This window comes from Cydia amplana, chromosome 12 (genome assembly GCF_948474715.1).
Source record: "Cydia amplana chromosome 12, ilCydAmpl1.1, whole genome shotgun sequence".
Classification (NCBI taxonomy): Eukaryota; Metazoa; Arthropoda; class Insecta; order Lepidoptera; family Tortricidae; genus Cydia; species Cydia amplana.
The window spans coordinates 773,443-792,290 of record NC_086080.1 but is presented as its reverse complement, the minus strand read 5'-3'; the positions used below and the strand labels follow the sequence as shown (position 1 = coordinate 792,290).

General features: G+C 36.1%; 1 protein-coding gene across 1 annotated transcript; it reads left to right on the top strand.

The window, feature by feature from the left end:
• Positions 1 to 14,343: 14,343 nt before the first annotated feature.
• LOC134652647 (uncharacterized) lies at positions 14,344 to 18,429 on the top strand. The gene is made up of 2 exons (XM_063507810.1): positions 14,344 to 14,701; positions 15,170 to 18,429. The coding sequence occupies exons 1-2, from the start codon at positions 14,344 to 14,346 to the stop codon at positions 18,427 to 18,429; spliced, it is 3,618 nt and encodes a 1,205-aa protein (XP_063363880.1).
• The last annotated feature ends 419 nt before the right edge of the window (positions 18,430 to 18,848 follow it).

Genomic DNA, 18,848 nt, shown 5'->3' with positions numbered 1-18,848 from the left:
TCATTAATTGAAGGGATTGGGGGTTTTAATTTTTGTAAAATAGATTTTTTGTGGCTTAATTATTTTGGGGTTGATCGTGATTTATAAGACGGATGAAATTGGGTTTCATTTTGTAATTTATGGGAGTTTGAACAATTGAAATTAACTGATACCTTAAAAATGTTTCACTCATGAGATATATATTCAAGGCTTCAATCACGAGATATTTTCCATTTCCCATTTAACTTTCGATCACTACCATTGGTATACAAGCCAGCAAATATCTTTGTCATCTTTGCTTTATCTAACATTTAGTTCCATGAAACTCATCATTGAAGGCCAACACCAACGCTTCACACATAACCATTTTAATCATTATCATCAACATAATCATTACTTAACAGCATAAAGGTTATTAGATACTAACACCGTATGTTTTGAGTGTAATAACATCCTTAAGCATCCTTAAGCATTGTGATACTTTGATATCTCTCGCCATAAGACATGTAGGTAAGCATTTTCAACTCATAACGCCTCCAAGAATTCTTATGCTTCAAAGGCTTAAAACCTTAAATGCCTCTTTAAAACAGTCAGCACCAAGCATCTAGAATCCCTCCACCTACACCCAAATTTGAAAGTCGAATTAAACTGACAGGCATTCCTTTTCCGTCTGTCACGTCTCGCTATATTACAAACTAGCTGAGGTACCCGGCTTCGCTCAGGGAGTTGACATGTGATTGTGTGGTAGTTGTAAAAAAATCAAATGGCCCCAATATTCCAGCATATTCCACAACATTCGAGAGTGTTCTGGAATAATCCATAATGATCTGGGATGTTCTCGAACATTCGACAACATATTCTGGATTCTAGGCTATATCCGAATATTCGACAACAATCCAGAATATTCTGGGTCGTTCTCGAACATTCGAACCTCATGACGGATCTTGCTCTATATACCTACGCGTACCAATGGTAGCTCCGCTCTGACCCTACAAAAAAAGGCTTCGAATGGTTCAGAATATTCCAGAACATTCGAAAGTGTTCTGGAATGTTCCACAATGATAGCTATCCTAGATCATTCTCGAACATTTGAAAACATTCCAGAATGTTCTGAAATGCTGTGGAATGCTCTCGAATCCTCCCGAATGTTCTGGACTGTTCTAGAAATGTCTAGCCTCCGAGACCCGAGACACCACACCAGTTACACATTTTTGTAGGTATATATTTCACGATCTATTCTGAACTTTCGTCTATTAAGTTAAGGTTCAATATTCAATAACAATACGACTGCTTCTGGGTCTGGGTCTAAGCGAAACTTTCAGCCCTTATATCTTCAAAAGCACACGCTTCAGGTAAAAACGGGAAGCTTCTTCATGGACGGGAGATAGAGGGCTACCACACCATAAAACTTCCTTGATCGTATCGGAGCTCATTTCTGAGTTTTAGCGGCACGCACATTGTACACTTCCTTTTATTATATATATTGATTATCTCTTGACGAATGTTTGAACTTTACTAATTTGTTTACTTTGATTTGATATTTCAATCGAGTTTAATCCGGTTTGGAGAATAATTGATTTTGTGGGTAATTGTGTCAGCATATAAGTTACTTGGTTAGTAGTAGACGCGAGCTGAGCATTATTGAGTTAGTGTTGCCGAGTGCGAAGGATTTTGTACACAATTTTTTCTGTTGAATTGTTGGGTTAAATTTTACCAGGTAGACTTCATTAATTTGAAATCTTATTCATATTTAAATAACTAGCCTCTGCACCCGACATCAACTACAGTAGCGTAGAATTGGTTAAAAACATTCCATTTTCAATTTCATTTTCATCTCCTCAGGAGATGAATTTGAAGAAATAATTTAATGATGGAGCTCGACAAAATATATATTTTGAATTTCAAAGTACTACTTAACCTACAACGGTTAATGCTCTGCGTTACCTGTCAGTATTTGTATATTTAAGTATAGTGTGTCAAAGGACTGTCTAACTTCAAACAGACAGAGATAATCATATTATCTTTGTCTTACACTAGTACTAGCACCCAAAAGAAAAGGATGAGTATAGTTTGTTTTGTTCCTATTTACGTACAAATTGGTTATATGTATTTTATTTTATAAAATAAATTGCTGATAAGAATTGTCGTTAAATATAAATTTGTATTTAACCGTTTCTTAACTATTTTATAGCGATAGTGGCCGAAAAACTATTTTTTCTTGGCCAAAGAACGTCCCTATAAAAACAGTGACATGGACATTCCGGTAACGGAACTCTCAAGAACAAACTATCATTAGTATCGTCTCGTTTCGTTTGTTTCTTTTCACACGGAGCAGCAGAGCTGGTGAACCGACGGCGATAAGCGAGAAGCGACCAGCGAGAAACTACTAACGATAAGCGAGAAGCGACCAGCGAGAAACGATCGACTAACGAAAAGCGAGAAGCGACCAGTGAGAATAATGTCTAACGAAAAGCGAGCATAAAGCGAGTGTTTTCGTGGCCAAGTGTTTTATTTTAGGAAAAGTTTTAATCCCTGATAGTTCACGTGCTCACAGAGCTAGTTCACAATTCAAAAATTAAAATATATAGCTATATAGCTTTCAGTACATTTTTTGACTTGATGTAACGGTTCACATTACTGATACGTATCATTGACAGTTATATCTTTTCCATATACCCTGCCCGCAGCCTGCTTATTACTATATACACAATTTTCCGCCATAATAAAAGATTGTAATTGGTAGCTAAAAGTTTTGATTGGTTAAAATAAAATTTTACATGGCAAACAATAACATCCATTACTCAGGAACAAATATTCGTGAAGAACACACAAATAAATGTCATTACCAGGATTCGAACCCGGGAACTCCTGCTTCGTATATAAGGTCACTCCGACTAGGCTAGGAGGCCGATGATATGGATTCTAACTTGTATAAAAATAGGTATAACTAATATTAAGTTCATAAAAGGAATGAGACACATAATTTATGTATTTTATTTATTTCAAAACAAGTTAAACAGTTAAAAAATATTGGTATTTTTAACTGTTAACTTGTTTTGAAATAACCACTGCCAATTAAACAGAATATTAAAAGAAAAAAAAGAAAACAATATACAATTCAAACAAAATAAATAACAATGTTAACATCTAAAAATAAATAATTGGTACATTTTTAAACTGAAGAAGGACTTCTTCAGATCGATCTTCTCACAAAACATGAAAAACATGTCTGAGAAGTTTTTATATGAACTATGATTTTTCCCCTCCGCCACATATAAGATCTGCTCCGCTATGCTATAGATAGGGGACCATATACAGGCTGATTTATCGCGGGCACGCTGTCACACATGTATTGCCATAATGGCACCAATTTCGTTGGTGCGTGGAATCAAAACAATACGGATTTTTCAAATGATTACATCCGATTACGTATTTCATTTCACGCTTCTACGTTTCCGAATTGGTTGTTATTAGTACCTTAAATCTATGTTTTCGTTTTTATGGGTCACTTCATTGGGTCAATTACTTGTTAGCGAATGCTTTTGTTGTAATTTGTAATTCATTTATTTATATTAAAAACTTCTTCAATTTTATAAACGTGATTCTCAATTTAGAAATACTCCGCAGCCGCTACAATACATTCACTTTCCAAAACGCACACGCAGGTATAGTGAATAATATATAGGTTCTACTGAGCAACGTTCCAAATTAACACATTACATTGAAAAATTTTGGTAAAAGCAATATTTTCATTAATTTCATTATATCACTAAACCCATTTTTTTGCAATGGCTCAGTAGGCTCAGGTATCAGGCTGTTAAAGAAAATGGGAAATTATAATAAGTTCTTTTAGTTATAAATAATTGCCTACAATGTTACGCCATACGCTTAAAAACAAATAAAGAAAACCGGCCAAGTGCGAGTCGGACTCGCCCATGAAGGGTTCCGTATTTAGGCGATTTATGACGTATTAAAAAAAACTACTTCTCATTCAAACCAATTTTCGGTGGAAGTTTACATGGTAATGCGCATCATATATTTTTTTTAGTTTTATCTTTCTCTTATTTTAGAAGTTACAGGGGGGGGGGGACACATTTTACCACTTTGGAAGTGTCTCTCGCGCAAACTATTCAGTTTAGAAAAAAAATGATATTAGAAACCTCAATATCATTTTTGAAGACATATCCATAAAAAAAATGAAAAAAATTTTTTTCAGTCAGTTCTAAGTATCCCCATACTCCCCCCAAAATTTTTTCTATTTTTGTGTAAAAATCTTAATGCGGTTCACAGAATACATCTACTTACCAAGTTTCAACAGTATAGTTCTTATAGTTTCGGAGAAAAGTGGCTGTGACATACGGACGGGCAGGCAGGCAGACAGACAGACAGACAGACAGATAGGCATGACGAATCTATTAGGGTTCCGTTTTTTCCACTTGGCTACGGAACCCTAAAAATGGCCATGAAAATAAATACTTCGATATTGCTTCACCGACATAAGTTTCTGATGATGGGCTACTCCGATATCTCTGAGAGTAACTGCACAGACTAAAGGCAGAACCTCACATAACAAGAAAGCCTTTACTGATAATTTTACCAGCATACTAGTGCTATCCAGGTAATCAATAAGCTTGTAGGATCTACATTATCGTAACAAAAACTAACCCAATTACTTATTCTCTGCGGATTTAATCCGTTATATAGACGTCTAAGAGCTAGAAAAGTGTTTTTTTATGATATATTTTTTATTGTATTTTATTAGATAGATAGATAGATAGATAGATAATATTTATTTCTCATTGAAAATTTACATGTCATTTTTCATAAAATAGCATAAATTCACAAAAAGATCGTCAATTGTATACAGAAAATAAAAATAAAATAATAAAAAATATAGCAATAATGGTTGCAACACAAAAATATAAATAGTCTTAAAATATAACAATGTTTAAATCAGTAATGTCAATGAGAGAATAAAATAAAATAAAAAGCAAATTAAAATGTCAAATTTATTAGGGAAACAAGTAAACAAGAAAAATATAAATATTTCTGTATTCCAACTGACTTATTTTACAACACATGCATTTCTCTCTCTTCTCTCTCCACAGTAATCCTCACCGATTATACACAAAAGAAAGTTTAGTTTATGATTTCTAATTATGAGTACCTATCAGACATATTTTGTTTTCTATTATATTTAAAAATAAGTTTCATTTCATTGGCACTAACTAAACATCAGTTCACCAACTGCATTGCCGGCGCTAATGTCAATATCGATGTTTCTGCCCGGATTATTGACATTTACGGCAGCAAAGCAGTCGGCAGCAGTGATGTCTGAATATACCATTAAATATACCATTTTCCGGAGTCAACTCTACATGTATAAGTGAAAGCCAATAGGTTATTAGGAATGATTTATACGGTTATACATCGGGTTTAGATAAGGACTTGCGATCCATTACTGTCTGGATCGGATATGTCACAGATTACCGAATCTGTTGGGGTTACTGTGGTAATAAATATGCCTATGGAGAATTAATTTTTGTAGTCTAAGTAAAGCACTAGAGATCATTTATTTAATTATTCTACTTTTTTACACTTGGAAACTTAATGGATGTAAAAAATTAAATTTTGAAGCTTCGAGGGTCTATATCGACAGGTGACAGCAAAACTCACTAATTACCACCACAAGTTCATACCCAATAGTGAACCATATTAGTAGAATAGAAGGTTGATTTTTGTTCAAATATTTTTTAGTATTTAGTGTGTTTTGCTTGTCACCTGACGATATGTTTAACTAAATTTTGTTACAAAAGTCAACATTTGTTAGTATCCCAATTCTAAAAACTCATTTAGACGGCGCGCAAACTCGTATACGATTTTAGCTACATTGCGGGCCATTGAGGTTACATCAATTCAGCCAACCGATCAAATGACGCAATGTAATGAAACTCGCATGCGAGTTCTCGCCTCGTCTAAATGAGCCTTTATGCACTACTTTATATGTATTTCACATTTTATTTAAATTCGTACAAGTAAAGATCATTCAACCTATTTGTTTTACTTACATAGTTAGAAAACGTGTAGTCTCGGGCTTAAAACATTTTCTTAGTGTGTTTGATCCGTCCAGTTTGGGTTGAGTGATGAATAATGTAAATGTTCAACGGAACTGGAATCTGACGGACGGTCAAGAAAGAATCTGAGTAGTTATTTATGCGCATGGACTTAGGATTTCGGTTCTATATTATTCTTTGAACCTAGGCTGAAAAGAGTGCGTATATTTATCACACTATTCTTGAATATTTTATGTAATCCTCTGTTTAAAGCAAACATCAAATAGTATTTTATGCAACCGTTGTTTAAGAGAGGTCAAAAAAGGCGAGTTGTGTGAGTAACAATTTGAGGCAAAGCCGAAAATTGTTAATAAAGACGCCACGAGTATTTTTGACTAGTTAAACAACGTTGCATACAATACTTTTTCTACGACCAAGCACTTACTCTGAAATAAAATTGTAAATTTAACAAATATTGTTCATTCAAGAAGTAGCAAAAAATGGAGGGTACGGGCGGGAAAAGAATTAATGAAATAAAAAAACATGTCTATGGTTCACTAATTAGTCAGAGATGACATTTAAATTAAGGTTGGCAACAATGTATTTCATACAATATTTTTTAAGTGGTCATTACACGAAGTATCGAAAAAGTGCCAAAAAGATACTGCGTGTATGCACAAATGCTTTTTTGGGGAATGGACTAAATACTTGTCTTGACAACTATAAGGAAGGGTTTTAAAGATGTGTGCACGACCCTTTAAATGACAAATAAAAGTACGGGAGTAGAAAAAATAATTAGTAAAACTATCTACTGTATGGAACTCTAATTTCTCGGTTGGAGCTCAACTCCGCCCAATTAAAATATTAATTTAACAAAAAAATACCCATTGAATTCACAATAAACAGAGTTGCATGAAAATAGTTAAAGAAAAAAAATCTTATGTGTATGTTCTTCCCACTTTTCAGCTGCTGCCAATCCATTGAACTCGGTGTTGACAGCCCTGACCATAGCATCTCTCAGGTAAGATTCAGAGCAGAAGTACGGGCATGCCTCAGAGACGCCACGGTCAGGGCTGTCAGCACCGCTGATTTCTGGGCATCCACTGTTTAGGGGAACCTCGACACTAGAGAAGAAGAAGAAGTCATCGAACTCAGAAAGAGAAAGCACACGTGTATTGCACACTCTCGTGTAGATAGATTAAAGGCCTGGACATGATATTTCCTGATGAGCGGCTCAGCGCGGTGTCTGACGGGAATAATTAACTGGCGCGGTCGGTAGGATACAGCAGGCCAGCTTTTACAAGGATAAGCTTTAATATGATAGATGAGGACAAACTAATTATTTATTGTGTGAGAAAGAGAAAGTACACCTTTATGTATTGCACAGGCGTTTAGATTAAAGGCCTGGACATAATATGTCCTGATGAGCAGCTTAGCGTGGTATAGGGCGGGAATAATTAACTGCCGCAGTCGGTGGGATACAGCAGGCCAGTTCCTATAAGGTCAGGCTTTAATATAAGCTACTGCTACATTACTGCAGCAGTAACACTGGTACAGTCTGAGTCCGAACGGTATGTTTAAACCAAACAAACCACTTTAGATTAGCTTAATGCTGTATTTTTTGAATTTTCGTTTGGTTATCCTATAGATAGGTTAGATTAGGTTAGGTTTTTGTTTTAGCAATCCTGAAAAGTGACGCGTTTCTGAACCAAATGAATTATGACTAATGAAAATTCGGGCAAACAATACATTATGGCTTAAAACTATTTGGGAAACAATCGAGACCCAGGTAATGTATTTGTGGATTCAGTTGTAGGAATTAATTTAGGAATACATTTTTCTAGTTTTAAGCTATGCTCGCGAGGTCTACAGCTCACAAAGCTACTAGTGTTATTATGTGGATACTGTATGTTTTGTAAACTGTGACGCGAGCTTCCCGGGAATCCGAGCGTCTTACTAATTTAATGGAATTGTTCCTTTACTATTAGAATCGCTGCATTATGGAACAGTGGTCGAGGCCAGGCCGAGAATACGTAATACACTGTCGATATGAAAAAAGGTCTACTGTTTTAGTTCATTGATACCTTTAAAAAGAAAGAAAATACATTTTCACCTCAGCAGCTCGAACAAGGGTACTTTGCTACTTAAAAACAGTGAGCAAAATCGCATTTTGCTCACTGAGTGAGACAAAATGAGCAAAATGCGATTTTGCTTACCTTTTGATTTTTGATTTTGCTGTTTGAAACCTTAATTGTTGGTATATCTTAAGAAAACATGAGTGAATAGGTAAGTGATGAAGAAGGAATACATTTTTCGGGTTCTCTAATATGTTCTCACTGCTGAGGTGAAAAGTGTTGTGAACTACACGAGATCAAAGTTATTTACATCTCGTGCGCTTTTGAGTCCCTTACTACGCTCAAGATTCTAAATTATCTAGTATAGAATCTTTCGCTTGCACGGGACTCAAAATAAGCACTCGAAGAAATAACAAACTTTGATCTCTTGTTGTACAAATAACTATTACATCACTCACAATAATATTTTTATATAAAAGCAAAGGACGTTAAAAAAAACCCTCCCATACAACGTTGGCCTAACTTATAACTAACAAATGAAGATACATAAAAAATTATGCCATACAGAAAAAAAAACAGTCAATTAAATTTTATAACGTCTTGCCGAAAAAGTTCATTATGTATTTTCTATAGAAAATAACTGATAAAAATATGTTTTTTATCGACGTGTTTGGGTGGCTACCACTTCTCAATCCAATAATGGAGCGGCATCTCATACAAACGAGGCTTATCGCCCTGAACGAAAAGAGTAACTCAATTTGTAACTCTGCACTCTGTAGAGGTACCAAATACAAACTTTTCAAATAGTAGCGGATAGAACAACGCGAAGAAAGTATCTGCCACTTTCTAACAATTTCATAAGTAGGTAAAGATAATATCAAAAGTTTGCGGTCAAAAGCATCTAACCGCGGTATTCGGAAAACAAGATTCGTTCTAGAGAAGAGAACGATACGATATGTACTAGATACCATCTACCTAGTTTAGTATTTCAACTAGATATCTTTTGCAGCTCAATTCGGGCAACTAATGTCACTTTTACGTTAAATTATCGTTTTAAGATCGTTTCAAAATTGTTTTGAGATCTAAAAAATACATAACGAGACGTTTTAGAAATTGTGAAAATCGTTCAAGAGTACCCTCCAGAATCGCGGAATTGTCAAATTTGACAGGTTATATCTTAAAAATATTGTTATCGTATCTTGGTGATGTCTAAAAGATATCTAGTAGATGTCTATTTCAAAATCAGAATCGGGCCCTAAGTCGTTCAATTTTTTTTACATGTAGAGTGATATCTCTTTTTGATAATAATGATGGTTAATTTTTGAATTGGTAATGAATTCATAGTACTATTTGCAGCGGACTGTAGTTACACTATTATCGTCGTTTTAAATTGGTCGCGTTACTTGGCTACGGACCTGAACCGGACATGTGTGTCGCCCGATTAAATGAGAAACGCAGCGAACGCGTCCTTAATTACAAGCAAATGGAGGCCGATTCTGATTTAACAACATGATATGGTTTTCATCTTGTTTTGATAAGCCCATAAGGCTGAGGACTGGACGCAAGCGGCATGCGGCGCGGCGAGCGAAAACAAGGCCTTTTTAGGCCTTAGGCCTTTTTCATACAGTCCGCGGCCTAAGCCAGCGTCGCCAGCGCCGCTGCACCAATCAACGTGAACCGCTGCCGCTGATTGGTGCATACGAAAAAGCGTCGACTCATAAGTCGACACATTCGCAATTATTCGACTTAAGCTCATAGCAAATCCATATCAAATTCTCAAAACATAATCCGTCTTATAGTTGCCGAAACAGACTGAAGGTCGCAATTGGATTGAATTAGTACGTTGTGTAATAAGGGAAATATGGCCAAAATTGTTTCTGACAGTCCAATTTTCAAAGGTATTTTTAGGGTTCCATACCCAAAGGGTAAAAACGGGATCCTATTACTAAGACTCCGCTGTCCGTCCGTCCGTCCGTCCGTCCGTCTGTCACCAGGCTGTATCTCACGGACCGTGATAACTAGACAGTTGAAATTTTCACAGATGATGTATTTCTGTTGCCGCTATAACAAGAAATACTAAAAACAGAATAAAATAAAGATTTAAGTGGGGCTCCCATACAACAAACGTGATTTTTGACCGAAGTTAAGCAACGTCCCCGTCAGTACTTGGATGGGTGACCGTTTTTTTGCTTGTTTTGCTCTATTTTTTGTTGATGGTGCGGAACCCTCCGTGCGTGAGTCCGACTCGCACTTGGCCGGTTTTTTTTTCACCCCCGAACACCCTTTCCCGAGATCCCCGAAATATATTTACACAAGTAAATAAATATACAAGAATTTTTTATATGAGTTGTTAAGTAAAATAATTATCAAATGTTAAATTTAAAGACAAAAAGTGTTATTAATAAAAACTTTAGACTCGAAATTAACTAAAGACTATTCATAAATGAATAATAAAAAATGTTAAAACACCTACCTTTCCGTCTGCGCCATTATGTTATGTGGTACTGAATTTAATTACACGAAGCGAAGTGCTCGCTTTTGAGCGGTCTGCTTATTCGGAGATTACTCGCTCGGACAAGCTTATTGTTGCAATTAACTTGAAAGGGTCTGAATAACCCAGTATGTTAATAGGGTGTAGGATCACTTTAGTAGCCTAGTTAGGAATCCTACCTTAGGATATACAAGAATGACTAAGAAATTGGCATGAAGATTTACGTAAGAGAATATATCTCTTACTAGTTTTCATTGCTAAAATTGTTATGATTTCTTTACATTTTGAACCTTTTATATAGCGGTTGGTAAAGTAAATATAGATTTTTTTACTGTCCACGACCTTAAAAAAAAGAGCGTGTCTTAAATGCCGACAACGCACCTACAACCCCTCTGGTATTGCAGGCGTCCATGAGCAGCGGTATTTTCTCACCATCAGATGATTCATCTGTTCGCTCTCCTGAATTATAAAAAAATATTTTCATAGTTACTTCTACTCTCCTTTTCTCTTCTTTCCACTATGGAATTATATATTACCGCGAGAACAATCCTACTTCCAGGACTCTAACTAATAATATATAAAAAAATAATCAGTTCTGTACGTATATGATGGTAGTTCTTTATCTACGTGACAGCGTGATAAAACGTTGTCCGTCACTTTCTATTCCGCGGTGTTAAAAAGTGACAGTTATTTTATCACGTGGATAAAACCATCCATAATACGCCTGCAGCAGTTTATAGCGTAAAGAAGTAACAAACATGTAAGAGAGACGAAATAAATAAAAGCATTATAAAGTATTTTAATAACAATGATAACCTCTACTGTTGCTGTTTACGTTTTTTTTATACCTATATAGCCACTGGTGGCCAAAGGCCTCCCCTGTCTTACGCCACTCGTCACGGCTTTGTGCATGCTCCCGCCAGTCACCACAGAATGAGTCCAGCCAGCCTATTATGGATAGCTTTATCCATCTTTATCCACGTGATAAAATAACTGTCACTGTTTAACACCGTGGGAAAGAAAGTGACGGACACCGTTTTATCACGCTGTCACGTAGACAAGAACGACCATCATATCCGTACAGGTCGTTTCGCCATCTCATTTTTGGTCTGCCTCTGCCTCGGGTGATCTGTGGTGCTATTTACGTTATATTTAAATTTTAAATTAGTTACCCGCCAATATAATTATATTAGATTTTCTTATTTGCGATCTTCAAAGATCTTAGTTTATAAATATAAATAAAATAAAAGACTTAAGAAAATATCTAAATAATATTTAACAGCAAACTTCATTAAACTGGAATTTGTAATTATTTCTTTACAGTGAAGCAAATAGATAACGAAATTTCAATTTTATGTAAAAAATGTCAATAAAGGTTATTTAAAATTGGAATTAAATATGATTTTGTTTGCCATTTTCAAAGACTCGGCATCTTTCAGAAATACAATTCAGTGCCATTTTCTTATTTAGATAGTCAATCTATTTCACCCAATCCAATAGCCTAGTAAATATGTACAGTAAGCTGCAGAGATAACTGGACCCCATGCATAGAAACTAGTTTGCAGGGGGGACATTTATCTCCGCAGCTAACTTTACATTAAAATGAAGATATAAAAAAGCTAAGCGTTGATTTTTAACCTAAGTTACCAAAAGTTATCATGCCTAGCATCTTAGCTTTATAAAAAGTAAAAAAAAATTCGTCACACACATTCCAGAAAAGTTTCGGGTAACTTTTCAGGAATGTCCCATTTTAAGTTCCAGTAACTCATAAACAGTTTAACTCATAATACAACGCGTGCGTCCTATGGTGTCGGTAACGTCACAATGAAAGTACCCCTTACATTTAATTAAATTTTCAGAACAAGACTTCGTAATGTCCGGGACACTATCCTCCCTGACGACTGGTGTCCTACACAGTCAAGGAATTTAATTTCAGCACCATTTTGTCACAGGGTAGTATGATTAGGTCCCTAGCGACTTTTATATTGATTTTCACTGTTATAAGACACAAAATGGTACTGAAATTAAATTCTTTGACTGTACAGGCCTTAATTAACTTTTGACTCTTTGTCAACTTAACAGAGTTCAATTTAAGCTGGCAAATTTTTAAACCCGGTCGTCAGCACTATTGTCTTATGCAATCACGAGAAAGTAATCACAAAGAAATGTATAAGTAAAAAACAAAGCTGAGCAGTCAAGGGAACCGTCACAGATAAAACAATGAAATAAATTAAATGTCCACAGCCATGGACGTCATGCAATGCCGCTTGTTTCGTTGAGGCAGAAGGTTTTGATGCTGTAATATAATTATATAAAAAAACACTGTTGTATTTAGAATTGTATTTTACAAGTAGGCCTCAAGGGCTCTTACAGGTCAATACAACATTCGATTCTCAGCGAACGGTCTTATAGCGAAGAGTCTCGACGAACACCTAAAAAAGACTCGCTGGGTCGTACGTCGACTTCTCTCTCTGGGGCCCTAACCACCTAGGCTATAACCGTGAAAATCGAAGTTCGCAAATTGCGGGCATCTGTCTCTGTCACTCTAATTACGCCTTCATTGGAGTAAAAGAGGAAGATCCCCGCAATTTGCGAATTTCGATTTTCGCGGTAGCCCCCCTGCACCGGCAGCTTGGGCCTTGCCCCGCTGCTGGCAGCACTCTAGGTTAGGTTTTTTATAATGTGTGTGTATTATATTTTATAAAAAAAAACTTAACTAAGACTCGAAACAAATTCTGTCCGGCCACTCAACTTTACCGGCGACCAAGATTAATTACTTATAAATTATAATACATTTCAACACGTCCACTGAATTGCAGCGCGGAAACTTGTAAATTGAAAAAGTTTATATCAAAGTTGCTTATAGTTTCGGTTTTTCAATAGGTACATTATTCGCGAAGTTTCCATTTTTTGTCCTGTCACGTTAAATATAAGTTTAATCATAAATATAATATTTGGAGTATTAATAAGCTAGAATCGTTAACTATTTTAGAATGAGGCTCACTTTAGTTTTAACTTTGTTTTAGTTATACGCTAGTTACTCGTATAATTAACATTTTACGAGTCAAAAGACAAATGGAGCTATTGGAACAAAATGTTAAGAACTTATAAAAAAAGACTAGGAAAGAAATTCAAATTTAAAACGACGACTAAATTACTGGCACAAGTGTCAAAATTCCGGGCAAAAGGGTTCGGCCCGATTAAGATGTTGCAGAATGGAGTTTTAGTCTGTATAGCAACATTTAAAAAGTTGTCCTGTCAACTGTCTTCTTGGAAAATTGTATCTTTCGTTTAGTACGCACATTTTGGATTTTAATTCATTTATTTACTTATTTGGACCCCATGGCCCACGACTTGACCTTTATCATGGTCCTTTCGAGTCGCGAACCGTAAGTAAATAAAATTAAATGCGTAGAAGCGGATTCTAAGAAGCACGAAAAAATTTTCTATCGTCTCGTCGGGCATTGCCGATTTTGAAGGTGCCGCCATTGTGCGGAGCCATCGCAGCGTTCAACGAGCCGGCAGCAAGCGTTCTATAAACGCAACACCACCCACTGCGCAGCGCAGCTATCCTGCGCGCGTGGAACGGAATAAACAAGTAACGTTTTGTTTCAAATCTGTTTGACATTTGTTCTTTTCCAGATATTTTAGTGATTGTGGTGAAAATATATTTTAATTTGGTTTTTCGTGTGCGTGTACGAAAAGTTTCTGTTTTTCATATGCACAAAATTGTGCTTATTTTAAAATGGAAAACGAAGAAGAACGACGTCTATTAGTTACGCGCCGAGGCACGAAGAAAGCTACTTTAACAAGATTAAAGAACAAAATGGAAGCATCTTATATCAATGATAAAGAGATGTTAAAACTGATGATTGAGAGGGCCCAGGCGGCGTTCAATGATTATGAAGATCTCTGCGTGCAGATAGGAGATGAGGAAGATCCCATTTCTATTGAAACCACATACTATGAATGTGTTGCAGCGATCCGTCGACGAATTGCAGATTTATCTGAACCTGGACCCACCCCTGCCGTTTTGCCGGCAGCGACGCCTCAAGTTTCGTCAAAAATAAAGTTACCAAATATACAGATACCATCGTTCAATGGTAAATATACTGATTATAGACCTTTTATCGAAATGTTTACTGCGCTTGTGCACAATAATGAAGGGTTTGATAATATACAAAAGTTTTTCTACCTGAGAAGCTTCTTAAAAGCTGAAGCATTTGATTTAGTCAAAAACTTACCTGTCATTGGTCAAAGTTATTCGGAAGCTCTCAGCATTTTAGCTGATAGGTACGATAATAAATATAAAATTATTAATGAGCACATTAATGCTTTGTTTGAGTTGCCTGTGCTAACTAAGTCAAGTCCTAGTGCTTTACGCTCTTTGATTTCAATAACAAAACAGCATTTAGCTGCATTAAAAAACCTTGATGAGGCCATTGAAAAATGGGACAGCGTTCTCATTTGCCTATTAAATAAAAAACTAGACCCGGTAACTAATCGAGAGTATCATTTGCATAGGGATTCCTCAAAACAGCCAACCTTTAATGATTTTTTGAAATTTCTAGAAGGTCGGGCCCTTGCCCTAGAGAACAGTGAGGGACGGGGTGATCCAGCAAGCTGTGCTGCTGGCAAGGTAGCTCCAGTCAAGGTGACATCATCATCATTTGTCGCTACCAAAGCATCCCAAGGCTGTCTGTACTGTGGTAAGGAACACAAATTATATGCATGCCCTAAATTTGCTCTAGCTTCCATATCGGAACGACTAGATTTTGTTAAGGAAACAAAGCTTTGCAAGATTTGTCTTAACATTCACCCAGGAAAGTGCAAGTTTCATTTTAAATGTAAGGAGTGCAAAGAATCCCACAACTCGATACTTCATGTAAATGAAGAAAAGCCCGCGTCGGTGTCTTTGACTAACATTAATAATCAGACGCTGGTATTGTTGCCAACGGTAAAAGTCAAGGTAGTTTCTAAAAGTGGCAAGGAGATCATAGTTAAAGCAATGCTTGACTGTGCATCTCAGAATTCCTTTATTACAGCAAAGCTGGCAAAGGAACTAGGTTACCCACTCTTGCCAGATTCTACTACAATAACTGGTGTAACTCTAGAAAATAAATCTGTCCAACATAGTTTGCGACTGGATATTTTCTCATGTGTTTATCCATATAAAACACAAGCAAATCTGTTAGTGATAGACAAATTTACTAATGAAATGTTGCCACAAACTGAAATTGATATTTCAAAAATTGAGATCCCTGACAACATAACGTTAGCCGATGACTCCTTCCATATTCCAAGTGAGATAGATATTTTATTGGCTGCAAATATCTTTTTTCAGTGCCTGTTGTCGCAGCCTGAGGAGCTGCGCGATCCTGATGCCGCACCCAGCTTGGTTCACACACAGTTTGGTTACATAGTAGGAGGGGATGTCCCATCTTCTATTCTTAAACGACCTGCTGTTTCTCTTTTCTGTCACGAATGTCAAACCGATGTACGCGATACTATGTCTAATTTTTGGCAAACAGAAAAGGTACCTGAAATATATGCGGAACATACATCTGAGCAACAACAGTGCGAAAAATTGTTCACTGAAACTGTTAAACTTGAGGATAATCAATTCACAGTTTCATTGCCATTAAAAATACCTATCTATGATGTGAACAATACATTGGGGGATTCATTTGGGCTAGCTCTCAAGAGATTTTATAATCTCGAGAAGAGATTTCAGAAGGATCAGAATTTGTATGAAGGTTACAAGGATTTCATACATGAATATCTCGACTTAGGTCATGGATCATATGTTGACATTTCCTCATATGAACTTACTAAAGATCCTGTGTACTTTATGGGACATTCAGCTGTTTTAAGGCCGGATGCAGTAAGTACCAAGCTACGGGTAGTCTTTGATGGATCTATGTTAACGAGTAATAAGATTTCATTGAATAATATTTTAATGAATGGGCCAACTGTTCAACAGGAGCTGTTTGACATACTGTTGTCATTTAGAGTGCACAAATATTTCATTGCTTGTGATATCAGGCGTATGTTCCGAAATATTTTAGTACAGAAAGATCAGCGATCTTTGCAAAATATTCTCTGGCGAGACACTCCTAATGAGTCAATAAAATGTATTCAGCTAAACACAGTTTGCTATGGAATGAAGTCATCAAGTAATCTTTCGACAAGATGCTTGAACGAGCTGGCTACGAAATTCGAGAGGCAATATCCTCTAGCCAGTTCGGCAATTTTAAACTCTACATATGTAGATGACATCATTCACACAGAGAATAGTTTGGCAAAGATTGTTGACACGCAAACTCAATTGATAGAATTACTTGCTAAAGGTAGTTTTAAACTACATAAATGGGCAGCTAATGACCCTTCAATATTGGCAAATATTCCAGTAGAGCAGCAGGTTGTTGGAGAACTGGAACTGAATAAGGACATCAAAACTTTGGGTTTAAAGTTAGATATTGACTCGGATTCTTTTAAACTTTCATGTCCAGTGTCAAAAAATGTCCCTAAGACAAAAAGACAGATTTTAAGTTACATAAGCCAGTTCTACGACCCTTTAGGTCTAGCTGGACCCGTCTTTGTCCAAGCCAAAATCATCATGCAAAAATTGGCTCAATCTTGTACCGACTGGGACTCGGTGCCCACGCCTATTTTACTAAAAGAATGGCTTGAATTTTACAATGATTTGCAGACAATGAAAGAAATTAAAATAAAACGAAATGTTACTGTTGATGACATTCAGTCTGCTCAGCTAGTAGCATTTGGTGATGCGTCAATTTCTGCATATGGAGCCGCAATTTATTTAAGAGTCACTGACAAGCATGGCAAAGTAACTATGTCGCTTCTTTGTTCTAAGAGTCGCATTGCATCTAAAGACAAGAAATTTACTGTGCCACGATTAGAATTAAATGCATCTCTTTTGATGGCAAAATTATGCTTGAGAGCATACAATACATTAAGTAAAAAGCTATCTATTAAAAGCGTGCATCTTTTCAGTGATTCTCAGGTTGTTTTGGCATGGCAAAAAACGGATCCAACAAAACTAAATGCTTATGTGGCTAATAGAGTCAAATTAATTAACGAATATACAAAGGGTTTTCAATGGTTGTATATAAAAACAGACCTCAATCCTTCTGACTGTTTGAGTCGAGGTGTAAAACCTAGCGAGCTACAAGGTAACCAACTGTGGTGGTGCGGACCGACAAGCATGTCTGATCCAGAGTATAAGTTTACCGATGTTAGTAATGATAATGTACCTGACAACTTACCGGAGATCAAGCATGCTGATAGTTCCAAGCCGGTGTGTATGGCATCATATCAATCGGTTTCTCTTGCAAATGATTTGTTAGATAAGTTTTCTAACATTAACAAGGCAGTTAACGTGCTTGCCTACATACAAAGATTCTGTAAAAATGTACACCCGGGTTCACAAAAGATAAAGCTTAATTTTATTACTTTTAGCGAGGCAACCCAGGCATTGCATATGTTTATAAAGAATGAACAGGAAAGGTTCTTTGACAAAGAGCTGGCCTCTTTGCGAGAAGGTAGGCAGGTTTCGTCGTATTTACTATCTGTCAACCCCTTCATTGATGCTAACGGTATTCTCAGAGTAGGTGGACGTTTGCAACACTCCTCCTTGCCTTATAGCCATAAGCATCAGATAATCTTACCAAAAGAATCTAAGGTAACTTACCTTATTATTGAAAATGAACATTTGAAACTTTTACATGCCGGTCAGAAAGAAGTACTTAGCAATTTAAGTCAACGCTATTATATAGTTAACGGTTTGAAATTGGTAAAAAGTTTGTGAACAAATGTCTCACATGTTTTAGACTAAAAGGTGTAACAGCAAAACTATTATGTACTTCTATTACTAAAGTGTGTATACTGCCTTTAGATGAATAGGTAGTGTTAAAAAATGTTATAACATTGTATTTTAATATTTTATTTAAGTACTATGGCTAATTGTCCTACTAAATTGAACTGATACTTAATTTATAACTGTAAGTAGGTAGTCATGTACTATGTGTTGATGCTGGTCGCATAGAATTTATAAGATGTTCATTTAGTTCTATAAAATGTGTCTTATATTATGTTTTTTACATACTGTTTCATAACTACTTTCATAGCAATCTTGTGAACTTGCTTACATAGCAACTTATTAGTTTTTAGTAAGAGTTATATTAATTTCAATTTCACAAACCTTAAAAGATTACAGTCCACTCTAGA